General features: G+C 44.0%; 1 protein-coding gene across 6 annotated transcripts in view; it reads left to right on the top strand.

The window, feature by feature from the left end:
• Nucleotides 1-20801, top strand: part of MTUS2 (microtubule associated scaffold protein 2) — a 663674-nt gene that overhangs the window by 485139 nt on the left and 157734 nt on the right. For all 6 annotated transcript variants that reach the window (XM_051834132.2, XM_051834128.2, XM_051834131.2 and 3 more), the window contains one exon: nucleotides 5010-5108. In XM_051834132.2, the coding sequence (XP_051690092.2) occupies nucleotides 5010-5108 (99 nt within the window). The remainder of the gene's footprint in view (nucleotides 1-5009; nucleotides 5109-20801) is intronic.

Raw genomic sequence — 20801 nt, 5'->3', positions numbered from 1 at the left:
TTGTCAGCGTTTGTCATTCTTGTTGACTGGCAGCCCCCTGCTCAGAGCAAGCCGAGTGGCCTTGGACCTTGTCAGGTTCTTGCAGCTGCTGTGCAGGTGGTCTTTGCTTCAAGCATCTGTAATGGAAGTGTGCAAGGCGTCTGCCCGCGGTTGTCAAAGCCACTCTTTTCACCGGGGCAGGTCCTTGTCCCCAGGAGCCCAGCTTCTGCTGCTCCCTTCTGGAAACTCCCCATGGATTTGCCAGGCAGTGCCTTTCGCCTGAGGCTCTTGGGTGCCCCCTGCTTTTCTGTCTGTGGGGAAACACATCCCACGCAAAAGGGCTTGTCGTGACTTGCCTGCAATCGGGTGGATATTCTCAGTGGCCGTATTTCAAAATTAAACTTGCAGATTTCTCTTCTGGGACCAGACTGGGATTAGCATTTCTTCCCCCTTCCATGTCCTTCTTCCTCACCCTCAACCCCAAAAGACTGAAGTTCCAAAGGTAGCTCCGGATTCTGTATATTTACATCCCCTTACATAGCTCTGAGTCCCTGTAGATAATGTAGACAGCTAGTTTTGACCAATACACAACCCTAAGCAAGACAAGCATGTATATTTATTTATTATTAAGGAGCTGTTTTCTCTGACCAGCATTGTATCATTCAGATTTTGTGTGGTTCCAAATTACAGAAAATTAATTCAAACTTTGTTGCCTTCAGCAAAAAAAGAAAGAAAGAAAGAAAGAAGAAAACAAAAAGACGGAGGGATTTTCGGCTCACACAGCTGAGATGCGGGGAGGTGGTGCTAACGCGAGGGGTGAGCTGTACCCAGGGACCCCAAACATCGCTGCATGAGTCTTCTCCACCTCTTGGTCCTTTGTTCCCCTCTGTTGGTTTCTTCTTCACAACTGCTGGCTCCAAGGAGGGGCACAAAGAGGACCAACAGCAGTTCCAGGCTCACCTCCCACCAGCTAAAAAATCCACTAGAAAGACAATTCTTTTCTAGTAATTCCTGCAACATTCACAAGGTCAGACACTCATCGCTCATCCTCCCAACACCAGTGTCACTTCGTTCTCACACTGGGTTGCAGATTAACCCTAGAGACTGATGTTAAGCTCCAGTGAGGCGGGCCTGGGCCGCCTACCCACCTCCAGACCCGAGTGATCGGCCCCAGCTGACCCTCTGGAACAAGAGGGAACGGTGGGTCCCCAGAGGTTGGCTTGAGCATTGCTCAAAGAAGCTGGCCAAGCCAACACAACACAGAGAGATACTCAGGAAACACCTCGTCTGTCCTGGTGGAAGAGACGCGGGGAAAGTCAAATGGAATCTCAAAGAAAGACTGAGAAACATGGAGGAATCAGGGAAAGTGCCATAAGGAAGTGTGGGGGACTAATACAGGCCAAGCAGTTGGTGCCTTTTTGGAGAGTAAAGCATTTCCTCATTCCTGCTCCCAGGGCAGAAGGGGGCAGCTGAGTAATGGCCCCTAACTATGTCCCTGGGCTCATTGCCAGAACCTGCAAATATGGCCTGCTACCATAAGGGGCTCTGTGGGTGAGATTAAACCAGGGAGCTTGAGATGGGAGGCAGCCCAGGAGTTATCCAGACAGAGCCTGTGTGAGCACAGGCATCCCTGGGGAATCCGAGGAGGAGCTGTGACGCTGGGGGCAAGCAGGGCAGTGATGTGCTCCACAGGTGGAGAAGGGGCTCGAGCCAAGAAATCAAGGAAGTCACTGGAGGCACAGAAAGGAAAGGACAAAAGCAAGGCGATGAATTCTCCCCCAGAGCCTCCAGGAGCCAGGCCCTGTCAGCACCTTGGTTTGGGCCCCCAGGCCCTGATTTCAAATTTCTGACCCCCTAGAACTGTAAGAGGATGGATTTGCATTGCTCTAAGCCACTAGGTGTGTGGCGGTTTGCAACACCGGCCACAGGACGCTCAGGCAGAGCGGGGGCATGAGCTGAACCCGAGGATGAGCTGACCGGGCCAGGCAGATGAGGGAGAAGACAGCTCTCCAGCCTCAGGGGCGGGCAGCAGCAGCCGTTAAGAACCTGAGCGTTTCGTGGAAATGGCAGTGTCCCAGCAAGGACAAGGGGAGAGGACGTGAGACCCTGGGGTCACTTGTCCCCTGCCGTGGAGCTGGGATTGATTTCCCACGGAACACCAAGGCAAGCTTCGGAAAGGCTCTGAGAAGTCAGCTCCTGTGATCTGGTTGATGATTTAAAAGGGCTTGTTCTGGTGTGGACAGGAGGATGAGTTAGGTCCCCAGGAAGAACACATGACAGACAAGCCGCTTCGGAGGTGTGTGTAGTTGTCCCAGCAGAAAAATGATGAGGCCTGAGCGAGGGTACAGTGAGCAGGAATAAAGGGCCCCACTGGGCAGAGAGGGAGGCAGAACGCGCAGTGACGGATGGATAGGGAGGGGAAGGAAGGGGCCCCACTGGTGGCTGCTTTCAGGGAGTGGGAGGCAGGGAATTAACCAGCCCAGAAAACACGGGAAGAAGAGCGGCTTGGCAAGGAACCTGCTTGTGGTAGTTCCACTGTGGGCACGAAGCCTCTGTCAGCTAGTAGGTGAGGGCAGTATCTGGCCGGCAGCTGGAAACAGGTCTGCGTGTCAGCCCAAAGGTCTGGGCCATCTGGATGGGAAACGACAGATTTGGTGACTGTCCAGGTCTGCGTGTCAGGGGTGTAGGCAGGTGAAGTGGACATCTCTCGCCAGAGTGGACGGGAGAAGGTTGAGGCTGTAGGCAGGTGGAGTGAACATCTCTCGCCAGAGTGGACGGGAGAAGGTTGAGGCTGAATCTTGTGTCACCCTGGCTCAGGTGTGCTGGGAGGGAGGCTGGGAGGCAGTGGCCTGAGGGCGTTAGGAAAACCATGAAAGCAAAGACCACATGGGCGTTTCTAGACACTCAGCAATCTCACTGAGATCAATGGAAGCTTACGGTTAGAAAACATTTACACTGGAGTCGGCATTGTGGTGTGGTGGGTAAAAGCCACTGCCTGTGATGCCATTATACCCTAAGGGCCAGAGTTCAAGTCCTGGCTATTCCACTGTCGATCCAGCTCCCTACTTATAGCCTGGGAAAAGCAGTGCAAGATGGTCCCTGCCATCCACATGGGAGACAGACGTTGGAGTTGAAGCTCCTGGCTCCAGCCACCATCTAGGGTGTGAACCAACCAGCCCTGGCCGTTGCCACCATCTGGGGAGTGAATCAGCAGATGGAAAATAGAAAAGATAAGAAAAAACTTTTATGCTGAGTCTACATTGCCAGAAAATTGCAAGACAAAAAGTTGTGACTGTAATTCTTTGTGCCATCTAGAACTCCCAGAACCACACAGGAGCCCCACAGGCAGCCCTGTGCTCCTACAGTGAGGTCTGTCTACAGAGGAAGAGCAAACTTTCCTGTGCACATTGTCTCTGTAGGATTGCATGGGCCTGACTGGTCTCTCTGCATTCTTTCATGCATCAGACAAATCATTTTATTTTGGTTTTCGTTTTGTTCTTTTTGTGTTTGCTTATTTCTTACTATGCAAATAGTATAGGATCATCATACAGAGCAGAAGTAATACAGAAGCATATTAAAATAAAAAAATAAAAGCCCTTCAGAGCAACTGCTCAAAAGTAACAGTAATTAGAAGTTTGGTGCCTATCTTTCAGACACTTTGTATATTTACAATCATAATATGTTGGTGCCACTACAATATAGAGCTACTTCATTTTTTTTTTTTTTTCGACATACTGTCTTGTATTTAGGCATTCCCCAGTGTGAAATTTTGTTGCTTACACTTCTTTATTATTGTCAATACTAAGTGTCTTCAAACTTACATCTTAGTGCACTGGGGAAGCGTTCCACAGAACCATTTGTAGATGAAAGAATTTCAGGATCAAAACTCTGAATGTTGGGGCTGGCACTGTGGCATAGTGGGTAAAGCCGCCGCCTGCAGTGTCAGCATCCCATATGGGTGCTGGTTTGAATTGCAGCTGCTCCACTTCCCATCCAGCTCTCTGCTATGGCCTGGGAAAGCAGTAGGAGATGGCTCAAGTCCTTGGGCCCCTGCATCTGCATGGCAGACCCAGAAGAAGCTCCTGGCTCCTGGTTCCGGGTCGACACAGCTCCAGCCATTGCAGCCATCTGGGGAGTGAACCAGCAAACCAGCAGATGAAAAACCTCTCTCTCCCTCTCTTTCTCTCTGACTCTGCCTCTACCTCTCTGTAACTCTGCCTTTCAAATAAATAAATAAATCTTAAAAAAAAAAAAAAAAGGAAGCGACATCGTGTCCTGCTGCCAAGACAGACCCAGGGACATCTCAGTGTCTGTTACATCTTGAATCTTCCGTCCATTGTCCTGTGACTTTCTGAGGAAAGCCAGGTGCCTAGCACACAGGGAGATGCCACACTGTCCCTCTTGTGCCATGGACAGCATCAGAGGAGTGCTACGAGCTGTCCTTAGATGTCACCCTCGCTCCAGTGATCTCTTCTGAAGACCAGCTTCGGCAGCAGCGGCCACAACAGTCCAGCTGAAGCCGAGAGGGCCATCTCTAGGTCACCTCTGTGCACCAGCTGCACAGAGATTAATCAGAGTCAGAGCCCGTCCCCTGGGGCTCGGCTCTGGATGGTGCCGGAATCATTAGCAGTTATGTGCAGCTACCGCTTCCTCTCCCGTCTTTTGAAAATTTGTTTTGGTAGACAGAGGCAGGCAGACTGAACTTGTGGCTAAGGACTAACAATTTTAACACTAAGATCACTTGTCAGGACCCATGGGGTGGCAGTGACCTCCAGAGAAGGAGGTGTTTCTCACCAAGTCAGGACATCAGCAAGCTCACTGCCCTGACCGCTCAAACCCAGCCTTGTTGTCCAGGTACAAGTGAGTCTGCCCCACAACTCAGGGAGTGGAGACCACAGCAGCTAATTGTCCAGCTGTATTCTGCTGTTGGTCTGTTGGCTTTTTCTTAAATCATCCTTTCCGTAAGCCGTTCATATTGCCGCTTCCACCGTAACATACGTTTTCTGTTTCTCTTCTCAAACTGTATACAGGAACCAAGAAAGAAGTACAGAAAGATCAAGATGTGAATAAACCGGCTGTCTCTTCTCCTAAGAGAGCAGCAGCTTCAAGCACCAAGCTTCACTCCCCAGGTACGTGAGAAATCTGGTCTGTGTTATCTTGGGAGAAGCCCTGAACTCGGACTTTATCTTACTCAGCTGTCACTAATGGAGCAGCGGCAGCCCATGTGGGAGCGTGATCGTTCAGGGAACCAGGTGCACATGCTGATGGGGTCTCACTCTGGATGGCGTGACCCAGCTGTTGACCTCTCTTTCCCTTACAAATGAGATATTCTGCTATATTTCAGTGGCAGACTGCTCTCTATATAAACATACTGGCAATTCTCACAGCATGTAGAAATAATTCCAATAGAGAAAGCAGACTTTTGAAGATTCAACCTCAAGAGATAATATTTTCTATAAGGGAGAAAAACAGAAGCAAGGGACACCAAATGACTGTGACTTTTTTATTGAGGAAATCGTTTATTTATACTCAGATATGAGTAAGCTGTATAGTTGGAAGTACAGTGTGTTCGTTAAGTGTGATGTTCTTAATATGCCAGGTAATTTCCTGGGTTCTTTAAATTTGTTAATGTGCTTAATGCCAACAAGAACTCTGTGAGACACAGGCTTTTATTGCTGTACCCCTTACCTATGAGGAGCCTTAGGTTCAGAGATTATATTTAATTTGTTCAAAATCATAGATAAGAAGTAGTAGAGCTTTGGTTTGAACCCAATCCGAATCCCGAATCTGCATTCTTTTTTGTTATTTGTTTTAGAAGCAGAGAGACAGTCACACACACACACACACACACACACACACACACATATACGGGGGAGGGAGGGAGAGAGAGAGAGAGACAGAGAGAGAGCGAGAGAGCAAGAGAGGAGGGGGATCTCCCATCCACGAATTAATACTCCAAATGCCTTTAATGGCTCCGGCTGGGATGGGGCCAAAGCCAGCAGCTGGGAACTCAGTTTTAGGTCTTTCGTGTGGGTGGAAGAGACCCAATTACTTGAGGCATCACTGCTGCCTCCCAGGCTCTGCATTAGCAGAAAGCTGGAATCAGGAGCCAGACCTAGTCCTTGAACCCAGGTACTCCAGTATTGGACACAGGAGTCTTAACCACCAGGCTAAACACCTGCTGTCCAGCCAGACTTTCATCTTAATCTCTGCACTATTAACCAGAAATCTTGGAGAATACAGTAAGTGTTGAAATTTGTAGTTACTTAAAAATTTATAAGAAATAGACCAAAGTCTCATATGCGATGGTGAGGAGACAAAGCCTAGTTCCTAAATAGGGTAGGAGGTCAGATCTGAGTACCCTGCATGAGTCTGGAATTTCTGAAGGGCAACCTTTGATGGATGAACTGGGAAGAAAAAGAAAACACCCCGCAGGAGGCCGATCCACTGCAGCACTGGAAGGAGCAAGGCCTCCCTCAGGAACCTCTATCCACCACCCTGCCCTGCTGTCATTGTAAAGCTGGATTCCACACTACCACAGTGGCCTGGAAACACACTGTAAAATGCTGTGGTCATTGTGGGCACTTGGCAGAATAAAATGTAGATTATTGTATGCCCAAGGAAACAAGCCACCACAGCTAAGATCTTTATATCCTAAAAGATGAGAATAAAAGCACTATATCACTTTAGACTTTGTTGAGATGTTCATGTTAAAACTGTTAGGATGACCAATAAAATAGAGTGTAGTGTTCTGAGCTGGTACATGGTAAAAAGATGGAATGAGAGACTTAAAAAATCAAAACAAATGAAGATAAAATGGAGGAAAAGGAAAAAGAGAAAAGAGGAAAGAAGGAAGAGAGAAGGGAAAAGCTGAGAAATCAAAAAGTGTTTGTTAATTATGTGCTGTGTTGCTGTGAAATCTAGCTTCAGACTGTTCCAAAGAGCCTATAAGAATACCTTTTACCTATTCTACAAGAATATTACAGAACTAAGAGGGAAAGGATGGAAATATTTATTCCAAGAAAACACTGAACAAAAGAAGGCTTGTTACCCTATAGTTTCCAAATATCTCTCTTGCAGTGTGATAAACAAATACTGAGCTATATTTAAAATATAGAACTTGGTGAGCTTTGGCAAACGTACTCATCTGTGAGATGAGCGCTGAAGTCAGGATCATGCACATCTATCAGAGGTACCTGTACCTCTGTAATCCTACCTGCCTGCCCCTCACCTCCAGGCCAACCCCCAAACAACCACCGACCTGTTTGTCACTATAGATTTATGAAATCATATAACTATACAAGGGTACATTATAAAGTTCATGGAAAAGTAGCATTATAGCGTAAGTTCATTTTGGTGCAAAAAAATTGAAATCCAAGTATAGTTTATGCCATAATTCACATTTCCCATAAACTTTTTGAAGACCCCTCATATTTTTAACTTCTTAAGAATGCATCAAACTTTTACAAAGTGGCTGTACGATTTTGCATTTCCAACAGTCCTGTGTGATAATTCCAGTTCTTTGCCGATACTTGATCTGGTCAGCCTTTCTAATGTTAGCCACTGTATTAGGCATGTCGTGTATCTCATTTAGGTTTTTTTGTTTTGTTTTGTTTTGTTTTGTTTTGTTTTGTTTTTGACAGGCAGAGTGGACAGTGAGAGAGAGAGACAGAGAGAAACGTCTTCCTTTGCCGTTGGTTCACCCTCCAATGGCTGCCGCAGCCGGCGCGCTGCGGCCGGCACACCGCGCTGATCCGATGGCAGGAGCCAGGTACTTATCCTGGTCTCCCATGGGGTGCAGGGCCCAAGCACTTGGGCCATCCTCCACTGCACTCCCAGGCCACAGCAGAGAGTTGGCCTGGAAGAGGGGCAACCGGGACAGAATCCAGCGCCCCGACTGGGACTAGAACCCGGTGTGCCGGCGCCGCAAGGCGGAGGATTAGCCTAGTGAGCCTCGGCGCCGGCTTCATTTAGTTTCAATATGCATTTCCCAATAACCAGTGATTATGAGCACCCTTCCATGTGTTTATTGATGATGGGATTTTTTTGATGAAATATCTACATTGGGTTGTTTATTTTGAGTTTTGGTGGTTTCTAAATATCCTGAGTGCAGTTCTCTAATCATCCGTGTGATCAGTCTGTCCCCCCCTTTCCCCAGGTGTGCCTTGTTTTGCATTTGCCTTACATTGTCTTTGGAAGAGGAAGAATAGATGGTCTTAATTTTGATGAAGTCTAATTTGCATTTTTTCTTTTATTGGCCATATTTTTTATATTATCTAAAAATATATGCATAATCCAAAGTCTCAAAGCTTTTCTTCAAAATATTTTCAGTCATGGGCTATAACCCAGTTCAGTCAACTTTTGTATATATGTGAAGTGTGGTTTTTTTCTCTTTCTTTTAGCATGAAGAGATACAGCTGATTTCTTTTCTGATTATTATTTCTTTATTCTGCACACACAATATTAAAGTAACAATAACTGATATCAGTTTGGGATCTTTCTTCTTTTCTAATGTGTTTGTTTAGTACAATAAATTCTGCTCTGTGTACTGCATTAGCCACATCCCTTACTTTTTAAAAAAGATTTATTTATTTATTTATTTGAAAGTTAGAGTTACAGAGAGAGAGGGAGAGACAGAGACAGAAAGAGAGATCTTCCATCCACTGGTTCACTCCCAAGATGGTCACAATGGCTGGGGCTGGGACAGACCAAAGCCAAGAGATTCATCCAGGTCTCCTACATGTGTGGCAGGGACCCAAGCAGTTAGGCTATCTTCTGCTGCTTTTCCCAGGCAGTTATAAGGGAGCTGGATTGGAACTGGAACAGCTGAAACTCAAACTGGCACCCATATGGGATGCTGGCGCTGCAGGTGGTAGCTTTACCAACCAAGCCACAACGCTGGCCCCCACATCCACTACTTCTGATACACTGTCTTAATTTTCATTGAGTTCAAAATAATTTCAAATTTTCTTTTTTTGATTCCTTCTTTTGCCCATTATATCAGTCCATTTACAATTGCTATAATAAAATATCTGAGGGGGGCGGTGCCATGGCACAGTAGGTTAATCCTCTGCCTGTGGTGCCGGCATCCCATATGGGTGCCAGTTCTAGTCCCGGCTGCTCCATTTGCAATCCAGCTCTCTGCTATGGCCTGGGAAAGCAGTAGAAGATGGCCCAAGTCCTTGGGCCCTGTACCTGCATGGGAGACCGGGAAGAAGCACCTGGCTCCTGGCTTTGGATTGGCTCAGCTCCAGCCATTGCTATCATCTGGGGAGTGAACCAACGGAAGGAAAACCTTTCTCTCTGTCTCTCCCTCTCACTGTCTGTAACTCTACCTCTCAATAAATAAAATCTTTAAAAACAAAGAAATGTCTGAGGCAGGATACTTGGTATTGTTATTTAGCTCATAGTTTTGGAAGCTAAAAGTCTAAAAGCATGGTTTGGGCTCTGGTGAGGACCCCAGGATGGCATCACAACTGGGCAGACGGCATCATGCTGGATCACACAGCCGGAAAGGGCCCACAGCCTTGTCCCCAGAGCTAGAGCCAGTGCAGGGGCCAGTCTTACCCTTTTATAACAACTGTCTTGTGACACCTAACTGGGCTCCATGAGAACTACTTAATATCTTCTGACAGAAGCCCCAGTGACCTCCCACTAGGCTCTACCTCTTCGAGATTCTGCCACCGCTCACTTCACTACACGGAATACCAAGCTTCCAACACATGACCTTTGAGAGACACACTCAAGCTGTATCCAGGCTGTGGCAGTTGGAGACTCTCCAGAGACCTAGTACTGATGTCTAATATAATTCCATTGTGGTTGGAGAACATAATTTGTGTGATAAACGAAAATATTACTCCTCTACTCAGAACACTTCTGGTACCAAATGTGTAGATTTTTGACCTCATGCATTAAGCAATTCTTCAATTCTCTGCAAACACCAACTAGGTATCACATAACTTAATTTAATTCTAACACTACCCAGAGTTAGCACAGATCCCTTAGAATAAGGGCTCCATCTCACAAACTTGTCCTCATGTCAAATGTCAATCAAAAGTTATAGATACATGGGATACCTACATTGCTGTCCAACCTGGCTGCAAATGTTTCATTTACATTTAGCAGTTTATTATAAAGGAAAGGATAAAGGATACAAATATAGTACATAGGAGAGATTCTGAAAGCAGAAGCTTCTATACCCATCATGAAGTTGGACTACGCCATCTCCAGGACATGAACCCATTCACCAACCCAGAATTAGGGATTGTTATAGAGGCTTCATCACCTAGGCATGATTGATTGATTAATAATTCAATCTCCAGCCTTTTTTTTTTATTTCCCCGGGGCTTAGAGGTGGGACTGAATGTTCTGAGCTTATAATCATGGCTTCATCTTTCTGGTGGTCAGCCCCTATCCTGAATCTGCCTAGGAGTCACCAAGAGTCTCCTCATTAGAACAAAAGGTACTTCGCACTCAGGAGATTGCAGGAACTTTAGGACCTCTGTGTCTCAGGAATTGGGAGCAGAGACCAAATTCACATTTTATTATGTCATAGATGACTTGAATCCTTTTAAATGTATTGAGATATATGACCCACAACAGTGTCTGTCCTTGGTAAATGTTTTGTTCATACTTAAACACAATGTCATTTCTGCTCTTTTTATGAGGAGAGTTCTACAAATGCCATCGGTCATGTAGGCTGATAGCATTGTTCAAGTGTTCTGTATCTTTACTGAGTTTCTGCCTGCATGTTCTTTCAGCACTTGTGAAGGATCTTGAAATCTCAGGCTTTAATTGTGGATTTATCTGTTTCTCCTTTCAACTTATCAGCATTCAATACATGTATTTGGAGCTCTGCTATTAAGTACACAAGCATTTTATCATTTTGATGAACTGACTAATTTATCATTGTGAAACAGCTCTCTTCAGCCCTGGTAATATTCTCTCCTCCAAAATACACTTTGTTATTAATAGAGCCACTCCTTTCTATTAGTTTTTAATATTTGTTATCCATAGAGCCACAGCTTTCCATTAGTTTTACAAAGAAACAATCTCTTCCTATACTTTGTCTTTTCATCTATTTATCTCTTTAGATTTAAGTAGAGTTTTTTTAATAGTTGGCATATAATTAGATTTTGCTTTTTAAGCAAATTTCTTATTTTGAAATGCACTTAATGTTATTATTAATTTGGTTGATATTAAATCCATTATCTTGCTACCCTTAATATATTTATTTATTCTATTTAAAAGACAAAGAGACAGAGAGAGAGACAGACAGGCCAACAGAGGTCTCCTACTCACAGATTCATTCTCCAGCACTCACAACAGCCAGAGCTGAGGCAGACCAAGGCCAGGAGCTGTAACTCAATCTGGACCTCCCACACGGGAGACTGAGATTGTAGTGGAGCCATCACCCACTGCATCTCAGGGTGCACATTGGCAGAAAGCTGGAATCGGGAGCAGAGCCAGGACTTACACCCAGGCACCACAATATGGGACGTGGATGGCTTCACTGTTAGGCCAAATGCCTATCTCCCAACCTTCATTTTTGGTAGATATTTTTGCTTTATTATCTAAGTTGGCATTTTTTCCTTTAAACACTTAAAAGATTTTGTACCCCTTATCTCTTACTGTGAATGGTTTACAGAGAAAAACTTTTGTTGTCCTTATCTTTGTTCCTCTGAACATAATTTGTATTTTCCCTCCTGGCTACTTTAATGGTGTTCTTGTTATAACTAGTTTCAAGCAATTTAATTACAATATTCCTTGGTGTAGTTTTCTTCTTTTTTGTGCTTGAGATTTGTTGAGATTCTTGTATCAGTGTTCTTCAAATTTGAAGTATTTTTGCTCGTTATTTTTGCAATATTTTTCAATCCTGAGCCTTCCTCTTTGGAAACTCCACTTACACCTCCATTTGACCATTTGTCCCACAGCTGCTGTCTAAACAGATATTCTGTTCTTTCTTTGAGTCTCTTACCTGTTTCATTTTGGATAGTTTCTCTTGGTATTGTTCACTAATCTTTTTTCTTCCATTTTCTTTTTCTTTTTTTAAGATTATTTATTTGGGGGCTGGCACTGTGGCATAGCAGGTAAAGCTGCCACCTGCAGGGCCAGAATCCCATATGGGATTCTATTCAAGTCCCAGCTGCTCCACTTCCGATTCAGCTACCTGCTAATGCACCTGGGAAAGCAGAAGAAGATGGCCCATAACCTTGGGCTCCTGCCCCCTTTTGGGAGACCTGAAAGAAACTCCTGGCTCTTGGCTTCAGAAAGGTTGGCCCAGTTCCGGAACATTGTGGCCATTTGGAGAGTGAACTGATGATGGAAGGTCCGTTCTCCCCCCTCCCCCCCCGCCTCTACCTCTCTCTAACTCTGACTTTCCAATAAAAATAAATAAATAAATGCTTTTTAAAAAGATTACCTATTTGAAAGGTAGTGTTACAGAGAGCGAGGAGAGAGAGGGGTGAGGTCTTCCGTCCAGTGGTTCACTCCACCCAAATGGCTGTACCAGCTGAGGCTGGACCAGGCTGAAGTCAACAGACAGGAGCTCCATCCAGTTGTCCCTACACAGGTGATGAGACCCCAGTGTGTAGGCCATCTTCCACTGCCTTCCCAGGCACATTTAGTGGGGAGCTGGATTGGAAGCAGAACAGCTGGGACTCCAACCAGCACTCCAGCATGGGACTCTAGTGTTGCAAGTGTTGGCTTAGCCCACTTTGCCACAATGCCAGCACCAACCCCCTTTCTTTCTTATAGATAACATCCATTTATTTATTTATTTATTTATTTATTTTTTTGCCAGGCAGAGTTAGACAGTGAGAGAGAGAGTTATAGACAGTGAGAGAGAGACAGAGAGGTCTTCCTTCCATTGGGCCAGAACTACACCGATCCGAAGCCAGGAGCCAGGTGCTTCCTCCCGGTCTCCCATGCGGGTGCAAGGACCCAAGCACTCAGGCCATCCTCCGCTGCCCTCCCAGGCCACAGCAGAGAGCTGAACTGGAAGAGGAGCAACCAGAACTAATACCCGGTGCCCCAACTGGTACTAGAACCCAGGATGCCAGCGCCGCAGGCGGAGGATTAGCCAAGTGAGCCACGGTGCCAGCTGATAACATCCATTTATTAACTCATAGTTCTGTAGGTCACACATCCAGGTGTGGCTTATCTGGATTCTCTGCTCAGAGTATCATGAGGCTAAAGTCAAGATGTCAGCCAAGCTCTGGAGAAAAATCCACTTCCAAAGTCACTCAGTTTGTTGGGCGTATCCCATTCATGTGTTTCTGGGACTGAGATCTCTTTCCTTGCTGGCTGTCAGCACTACCTTCAGTTCATAGGGCCATCCCTGTTGGCCCCCCCATATTCAAAGCAGTAATGGTGTGTTGAATCCTTTTCAAGCCTCAAATCCCAGACTTTTAAACAAATCTGCTTTTTTAGGCTGATGAGGTCAGCCTCACCCAGGATAGTCTCCCTCTTGTTATGGAACATAATCATGGAGTGGTACCATTGTCTTCACAGGTTCTGCTCGTACTCAAGGCCCTGTATGGATGTTTTAATAAGCTCAGGTTGCTACTGCAAATACCATAGACTTAACAGCTTAAACAACAGAAATTGACCACTTAGTTCTGGAAGCTGGGAATTCCGAAATGAAGGTGCTAGCTGATTCAGTTCCTCATGCAGGCTCTCTACCTGGCTTGCACAAAGAGGAGGGAGAAATCGCCTCTCTTGCAACTCTTCTTATAGGATACTAATCCCATTTATGAGAGCTTCTCCACCACAACCTAGTTGCTTCCCAAAGGCTCTACCACCAAATGCCATCACACTGGGGATTAGGATTTCAGTTTATTAATCTGTGGGAAGGGAAAGGCACAAATATTCCATCTGTGACAACAGTGTGTGAAAATACAAGGGCAAAAATATTTATGGTAATCTTAGGATCTTGCTTGCTACAGGTGGATTTCAGACTAGCCCTAGAGAATGGCAGCCTGAAAATGAAACGTGATCGTGGTGGGGAGAACTAGAAGGCAAAGTGTCCCTGTCCCCACACTCAAGGCCTTTCTTCCTTCCTTCATTTTTGAAGATGGGTCTTCTTCCTTCAGATTACCGAATGTCAAAGAAGCACTTTGAGGCTTCACGTGACATCTGGATAAGAGAAGGTGGTAAAGTTGAGGAATCTTTCTCTCCCCTGCTGGTCTTTAAATTGGATGAGGATAGCAATTTCTTGTCATCTCTTCCACTTCCAAAACCAAACAAGACAGAACAATAAATTTCCCCTGACCCTTCTATTTCTGACACATCGCCCTCCCCAAATGTACACACAGGCTTGAGAATGAATTGACTGTGTTCCCTGTATCCCTACCTCTGATTGCAAGTGACTCCTCTACCCATCACTCCATTGACTCTGCTCCTACAGTGGCCAATGTTGGTTATCACGTCTTAGTAGACATGTTCTATTCCTTATCTTATCTCTGTGACATTTGACATCATTGATCACTCCTTCCTTACTGAAGCTTTTTCCTTCAGCTCTGTGACATCACGACCAGCTGGTTCTTTTGGAACTGCAAGTATTTGTTCTTAGTTGCCTTCATTAGAAGCTCTTCCCCTTCACTTTCCTCTGAAACCGTATTTTGGCCCAGAAGCAAACCCTACCCAAAATAGACTGAACTGATTTTGTATCTTGATTCAGTGTCACATGATGGGAACGTTGGGGAAAAAATTCCATATATTTTCTAAGCTTCAGTTTCCTCTTCTATAAAACGGAAGCTGTATCCATGCTGCAGTTAAGTTGATGAGAGTGACAATGCATTTAGAGCACCAAAATATTGGAACTACTTTCATAACTCTAAACTCTTGATAGCAGGGACCATAAGGGTATTCTGACACACCTGTTTTAACACTGGTGGCAAAATATTACTATGTTCAAATGGGCCCATGAGAGCATTCTTACTGAGTCTTTTTGACTGATAATTCACATACCATAAAATCTACCCTTTAAAATTTATGTGGTTGGGGGCGGAGCCAAGATGGCGGAATAGTGAGGGCGCGCACCCATAGTCCGGGAAAATTTAGTTTAATAAAAGGGGAGTTACGGTAGCCGCAGAAAAAAAGAACCAGGAAAAAATTGCACGGGAATCGTGAATCGGAGGACCTACTGGGAGAACAAGGTCGCCCACCGCGCGGAAGCCAAGTCGCGGGACCGAGCCGCAGAAGCCCCAGGGTCGGCACGCCAGTGCTCCAAGGGGAGTGCACGCCACACAGACAACAGCGGGGAGACTTGGGACGCTCAGGGCTCCGAGTCCACACATCGGCGCTGGAAGGGGAGGTGAGCTCAATAACCCGAGACATTGGTGGGGAAACGGGGGTCAGAATCTAGAGGGGGGCCGGAAAGTGCAGCAAACTCACTACCGGAAAGAAGGAAAAAAAAGCTTCGGGGTTTCTCTTCCCCCTAACCTTGCAAAGGCTACAAGGCTGCAAGGCTTGAAGAGACAAAGAGCAGGCCTCCTCTCTGGATTTACATATCAATGGGGGAGAGCTAAGGAACTGAGTCACTACAATTCAGTAGCCTAGGCAACCCAGTGGGAGTCCAGAGGAGCCAAAGACTGGAAGCTAAATACCATCAATTCTGCACAGCCATGCCCTGCGGTGTTACTTACCCCCTGAATAAATAAAATAAATAAATAAAAAGAGAGAGATTTACCACGCGTAACCTGAGGGTGTCACCTTTGCACACCCTTAACCAGGAAGAACCAGGCAGAGCTCTCAGGCCGCACCCATCTCAAGCCTCCAAGGCTCCTCCAACAGCAGGCAGTCCACTTAACACGGACACAGTATAAAAAAAAAAAAAAACGCACAGTGACGCAGGAAGAATTAACTATGCCGAGTAACAAACACAGAAATAGAGGGAGCAAGATCAACGATGACACTATGATGCCTCCAAATAAGCAAAACACCCCAAGCCAAGAGTATGAAGATGATGAGATAGAAGAAATGCAAGATACGGATTTCAAAAAATTTATGATAAGAACATTTAGAAGTTTTCAAAAGCAAATCCTTGAACTACAGAAATCCTTAATGGACAAGATTGAAAATCTCTCTCGTGAAAACGAAATTTTAAGGAAGAGTCAAAATGAAACTCAGAAACTAGTAGAACAGGAAAGTGTTATAGTGAAGAGAAATCAAAATGAAATGAAGAGCTCAATAGATCAAATGACAAACACATTAGAAAGCCTTAAAAACAGAATGGGTGAAGCAGAAGAGAGAATATCGGACTTAGAAGATAGAGCACAGGAAAACATACAGTCAAACCAAAGAAAAGAAGAGGAAATTAGAAACCTAAAAAATATTGTTGGGAATCTACAGGATACTATTAAAAAAACCAACATTCGAGTTCTAGGAGTTCCTGAAGGCATGGAGAGAGAGAAAGGATTGGAAGGCCTTTTTAGTGAGATACTAGCAGAGAACTTTCCAGGTTTGGAGAAGGACAGAGATATCCTAGTACAGGAAGCTCATAGAACCCCCAATAAACATGACCAAAAGAGATCCTCACCACGACACGTGGTAATTAAACTTACCACAGTGAAACATAAAGAAAAGATCCTAAAATGTGCAAGAGAGAAACGTCAGATTACTCTCAGAGGATCTCCAATCAGACTCACAGCTGACTTCTCATCAGAAACCCTACAAGCTAGGAGGGAATGGCGAGACATAGCACAGGTGCTAAGAGAGAAAAATTGCCAGCCCAGAATATAATATCCTGCCAAGCTCTCATTTGTGAATGAAGGTGAAATAAAGACCTTTCATAGCAAACAGAAATTGAAAGACTTTGTGGCCACTCGTCCGGCCCTGCAAAAGATACTTAAAGATGTGCTACACTCAGAAACACAGAAACACGGCCATCAATATGAAAGAAGGGAAAGGAAGAACACCTACCAGTAAAAGAGCATGGGAAGCTCAAAGCATAGACTAGAAAATTTTCCGGGAAAATGGCAGGGCAAAGTCACTACGTATCAATAGTCACATTGAACATTAATGGTCTGAATTCTTCAGTTAAAAGACACCGTTTGGCTAACTGGCTCACAGAACACAACCCAACTATTTGTTGCCTACAAGAAACACATCTCTCTAACAAAGAGGCATGCAGACTGAAAGTGAAAGGTTGGAAAAAGATATTCCATGCCAACAGAAACCAAAAAAAAGCAGGTGTAGCCATATTAATATCAGACAAAATAAACTTTAATACAAAAACTGTTAAGAGAGACAAAGAGGGACACTATATAATGATTAAGGGTTCAATTCAACAGGAAGATGTAACTATTATAAATGTATATGCACCTAATTACAGGGCACCGGTCTATTTAAAAGATATGCTAAGGGACTTAAAGGGAGATTTAGATTCCAATACAATAGTACTGGGGGACTTCAATACTCCACTCTCAGAAATAGACAGATCATCCGGACAGAAGATCAACAGGGAAACAGCAGATTTAATTGACACTATTGCCCAAATGGATCTAACAGATATCTACAGAACTTTCAACCCTACATCTACAGACTTCACATTCTTCTCAGCAGCGCATGGAACCTTCTCTAGGATTGATCACATACTAGGCCATAAAGCAAGTCTCAGCAAATTTAAAAGAATTAGAATCATACCATGCAGCTTCTCAGACCACAGCGGGATGAAGCTGGAAATTAGCAACTCAGGAAACCCCAGAAAGTATGCAAACACATGGAGACTGAACAACATGCTCCTGAATGAACACTGGGTCATTCAAGAAATCAAAAGAGAAATCAAAAACTTTCTGGAAGTAAATGAAGACAACAACACAACATATCAAAACTTATGGGATACAGCAAAAGCAGTATTGAGAGGCAAATTTATAGCAATAGGTGCCTTTACCAAGAAATTGGAAAGGTACCAAATAAATGAGCTTTCAGCGCACCTCAAGGACCTAGAAAAACTGCAGCAAACCAAACCCAAATCTAGTAGGAGAAGAGAAATAATTAAAACCAGAGAAGAAATTAACAGGATTGAATCCAAAAAAACATTACAAAAAATCAGCCAAGCAAGAAGCTGGTTTTTTGAAAAAATAAACAAAATTGACACCCCATTGGCCCAACTAACTAAAAAAAGAAGAGAAAAGACCCAAATCAATAAAATCAGAGATGAAAAAGGAAACGTAACAACAGACACCACAGAAATAAAAAGAATCATCAGAAATTACTACAAGGACCTGTATGCCAGCAAACAGGAAAACCTATCAGAAATGGATAGATTCCTGGACACATGCAATCTACCAAAATTGAACCATGAAGACATCGAAAACCTAAATAGACCCATAACTGAAACAGAAATTGAAACAGTAATAAAGGCCCTCCCAACAAAGAAAAGCCCAGGACCAGATGGATTCACTGCTGAATTCTACCAGACATTTAAAGAAGAACTAATCCCATTTCTTCTCAAACTATTCAGAACAATCGAAAAAGAGGGAATCCTCCCAAATTCTTTCTATGAAGCCAGCATCACCTTAATCCCTAAGCCAGAGAAAGATGCAGCACTGAAAGAAAATTACAGACCAATATCCCTGATGAACATAGACGCAAAAATCCTCAATAAAATTCTGGCCAATAGAATACAACAACACATCAGGAAAATCATCCACCCAGACCAAGTGGGATTCATCCCTGGTATGCAGGGATGGTTCAACATTCGCAAATCAATCAATGTGATTCACCACATTAACAGACTGCAGAAGAAAAACCATATGATTATCTCAATTGATGCAGAGAAAGCATTTGATAAAATTCAACACCCTTTCATGATGAAAACTCTAAGCAAATTGGGTATAGAAGGAACATTCCTCAATATAATCAAAGCAATTTATAAAAAACCCACAGCCAGCATCCTATTGAATGGGGAAAAGTTGGAAGCATTTCCACTGAAATCTGGCACCAGGCAGGGATGCCCACTCTCACCACTGCTATTTAACATAGTTCTGGAAGTTTTAGCCAGAGCCATCAGACAAGAAAAAGAAATCAAAGGAATACAAATCAAGAAGGAAGAAGTCAAACTATCCCTCTTTGCAGACGATATGATTCTGTACTTAGAGGATCCAAAGAACTCTACTAAGAGACTATTGGAACTCATAGAGGAGTTTGGCAAAGTGGCAGGATATAAAATCAATGCACAAAAATCAACAGCCTTTGTATACACAAGCAATGCCATGACTGAGAAAGAACTGCTAAGATCAATCCCATTCACAATAGCTACAAAAACAATCAAATACCTTGGAATAAACTTAACCAAGGACGTTAAAGATCTCTACGATGAAAATTACAAAACCTTAAAGAAAGAAATAGAAGAGGATACCAAAAAATGGAAAAATCTTCCATGCTCATGGATTGGAAGAATCAACATCATCAAAATGTCCATTCTCCCAAAAGCAATTTATAGATTCAATGCAATCCCAATCAAGATACCAAAGACATTCTTCGCAGATCTAGAAAAAATGATGCTGAAATTCATATGGAGGCACAAGAGACCTCGAATAGCTAAAGCAATCTTGTACAACAAAAACAAAGCCGGAGGCATCACAATACCAGACTTCAGGACATACTACAGGGCAGTTGTAATCAAAACAGCATGGTACTGGTACAGAAACAGATGGATAGACCAATGGAACAGAATTGAAACACCAGAAATCAATCCAAACATCTACAGCCAACTTATATTTGATCAAGGATCTAAAACTAATTCCTGGAGCAAGGACAGTCTATTCAATAAATGGTGCTGGGAAAACTGGATTTCCACGTGCAGAAGCATGAAGCAAGACCCCTACCTTACACCTTACACAAAAATCCACTCAACATGGATTAAAGACCTAAATCTACGTCCTGACACCATGAAGTTATTAGAGAACATTGGAGAAACCCTTCAAGATATTGGCACAGGCAAAGAATTTCTGGAAAAGACCCGGGAGGCACAGACAGTCAAAGCCAAAATCAACTATTGGGATTGCATCAAATTGAGAAGTTTCTGTACTGCAAAAGAAACAGTCAGGAGAGTGAAGAGACAACCGACAGAATGGGAAAAAATATTTGCAAACTATGCAACAGATAAAGGGTTAATAACCAGAATCTACAAAGAGATCAAGAAACTCCACAAAAACAAAACCAACAACCCACTTAAGAGATGGGCCAAGGACTTCAATAGACATTTTTCAAAAGAGGAAATCCAAATGGCCAACAGGCACATGAAAAAATGTTCAAGATCACTAGCAATCAGGGAAATGCAAATCAAAAGCACAATGAGGTTTCACCTCACCCCGGTTAGAATGGCTCACATACAGAAATCTACCAACAACAGATGCTGGCGAGGATGTGGGGAAAAAGGGACACTAACCCACTGTTGGTGGGAATGCAAACTGGTCAAGCCACTATGGAAATCAGTCTGGAGATTCCTCAGAAACCTGAATATAACCCTACCGTTCGACCCAGCCATCCCACTCCTTGGAATTTACCCAAAGGAGTTTAAATTGATAAACAAAAAAGCGGTCTGCACCCTAATGTTTATTGCAGCACAATTCACAATAGCCAAGACCTGGAACCAACCTAAATGCCCATCAACGGTAGACTGGATAAAGAAATTATGGGATATGTACTCTTTAGAGTACTATACCGCAGTAAGAAACAACGAAATCCAGTCATTTGCAACAAAATGGAGGAATCTGGAACACATCATGCTGAGTGAAGTAAGCCAGTCCCAAAGGGACAAATACCATATGTCCTCCCTGATCGGTGACAACTGACTGAACACCAAAGGGGAAACC

This window comes from Oryctolagus cuniculus, chromosome 9 (assembly GCF_964237555.1).
Source record: "Oryctolagus cuniculus chromosome 9, mOryCun1.1, whole genome shotgun sequence".
NCBI lineage: Eukaryota > Metazoa > Chordata > Mammalia > Lagomorpha > Leporidae > Oryctolagus > Oryctolagus cuniculus.
Note: the sequence above shows the minus strand (reverse complement) of the source record. Positions and strands in the feature narration are given on the sequence as shown.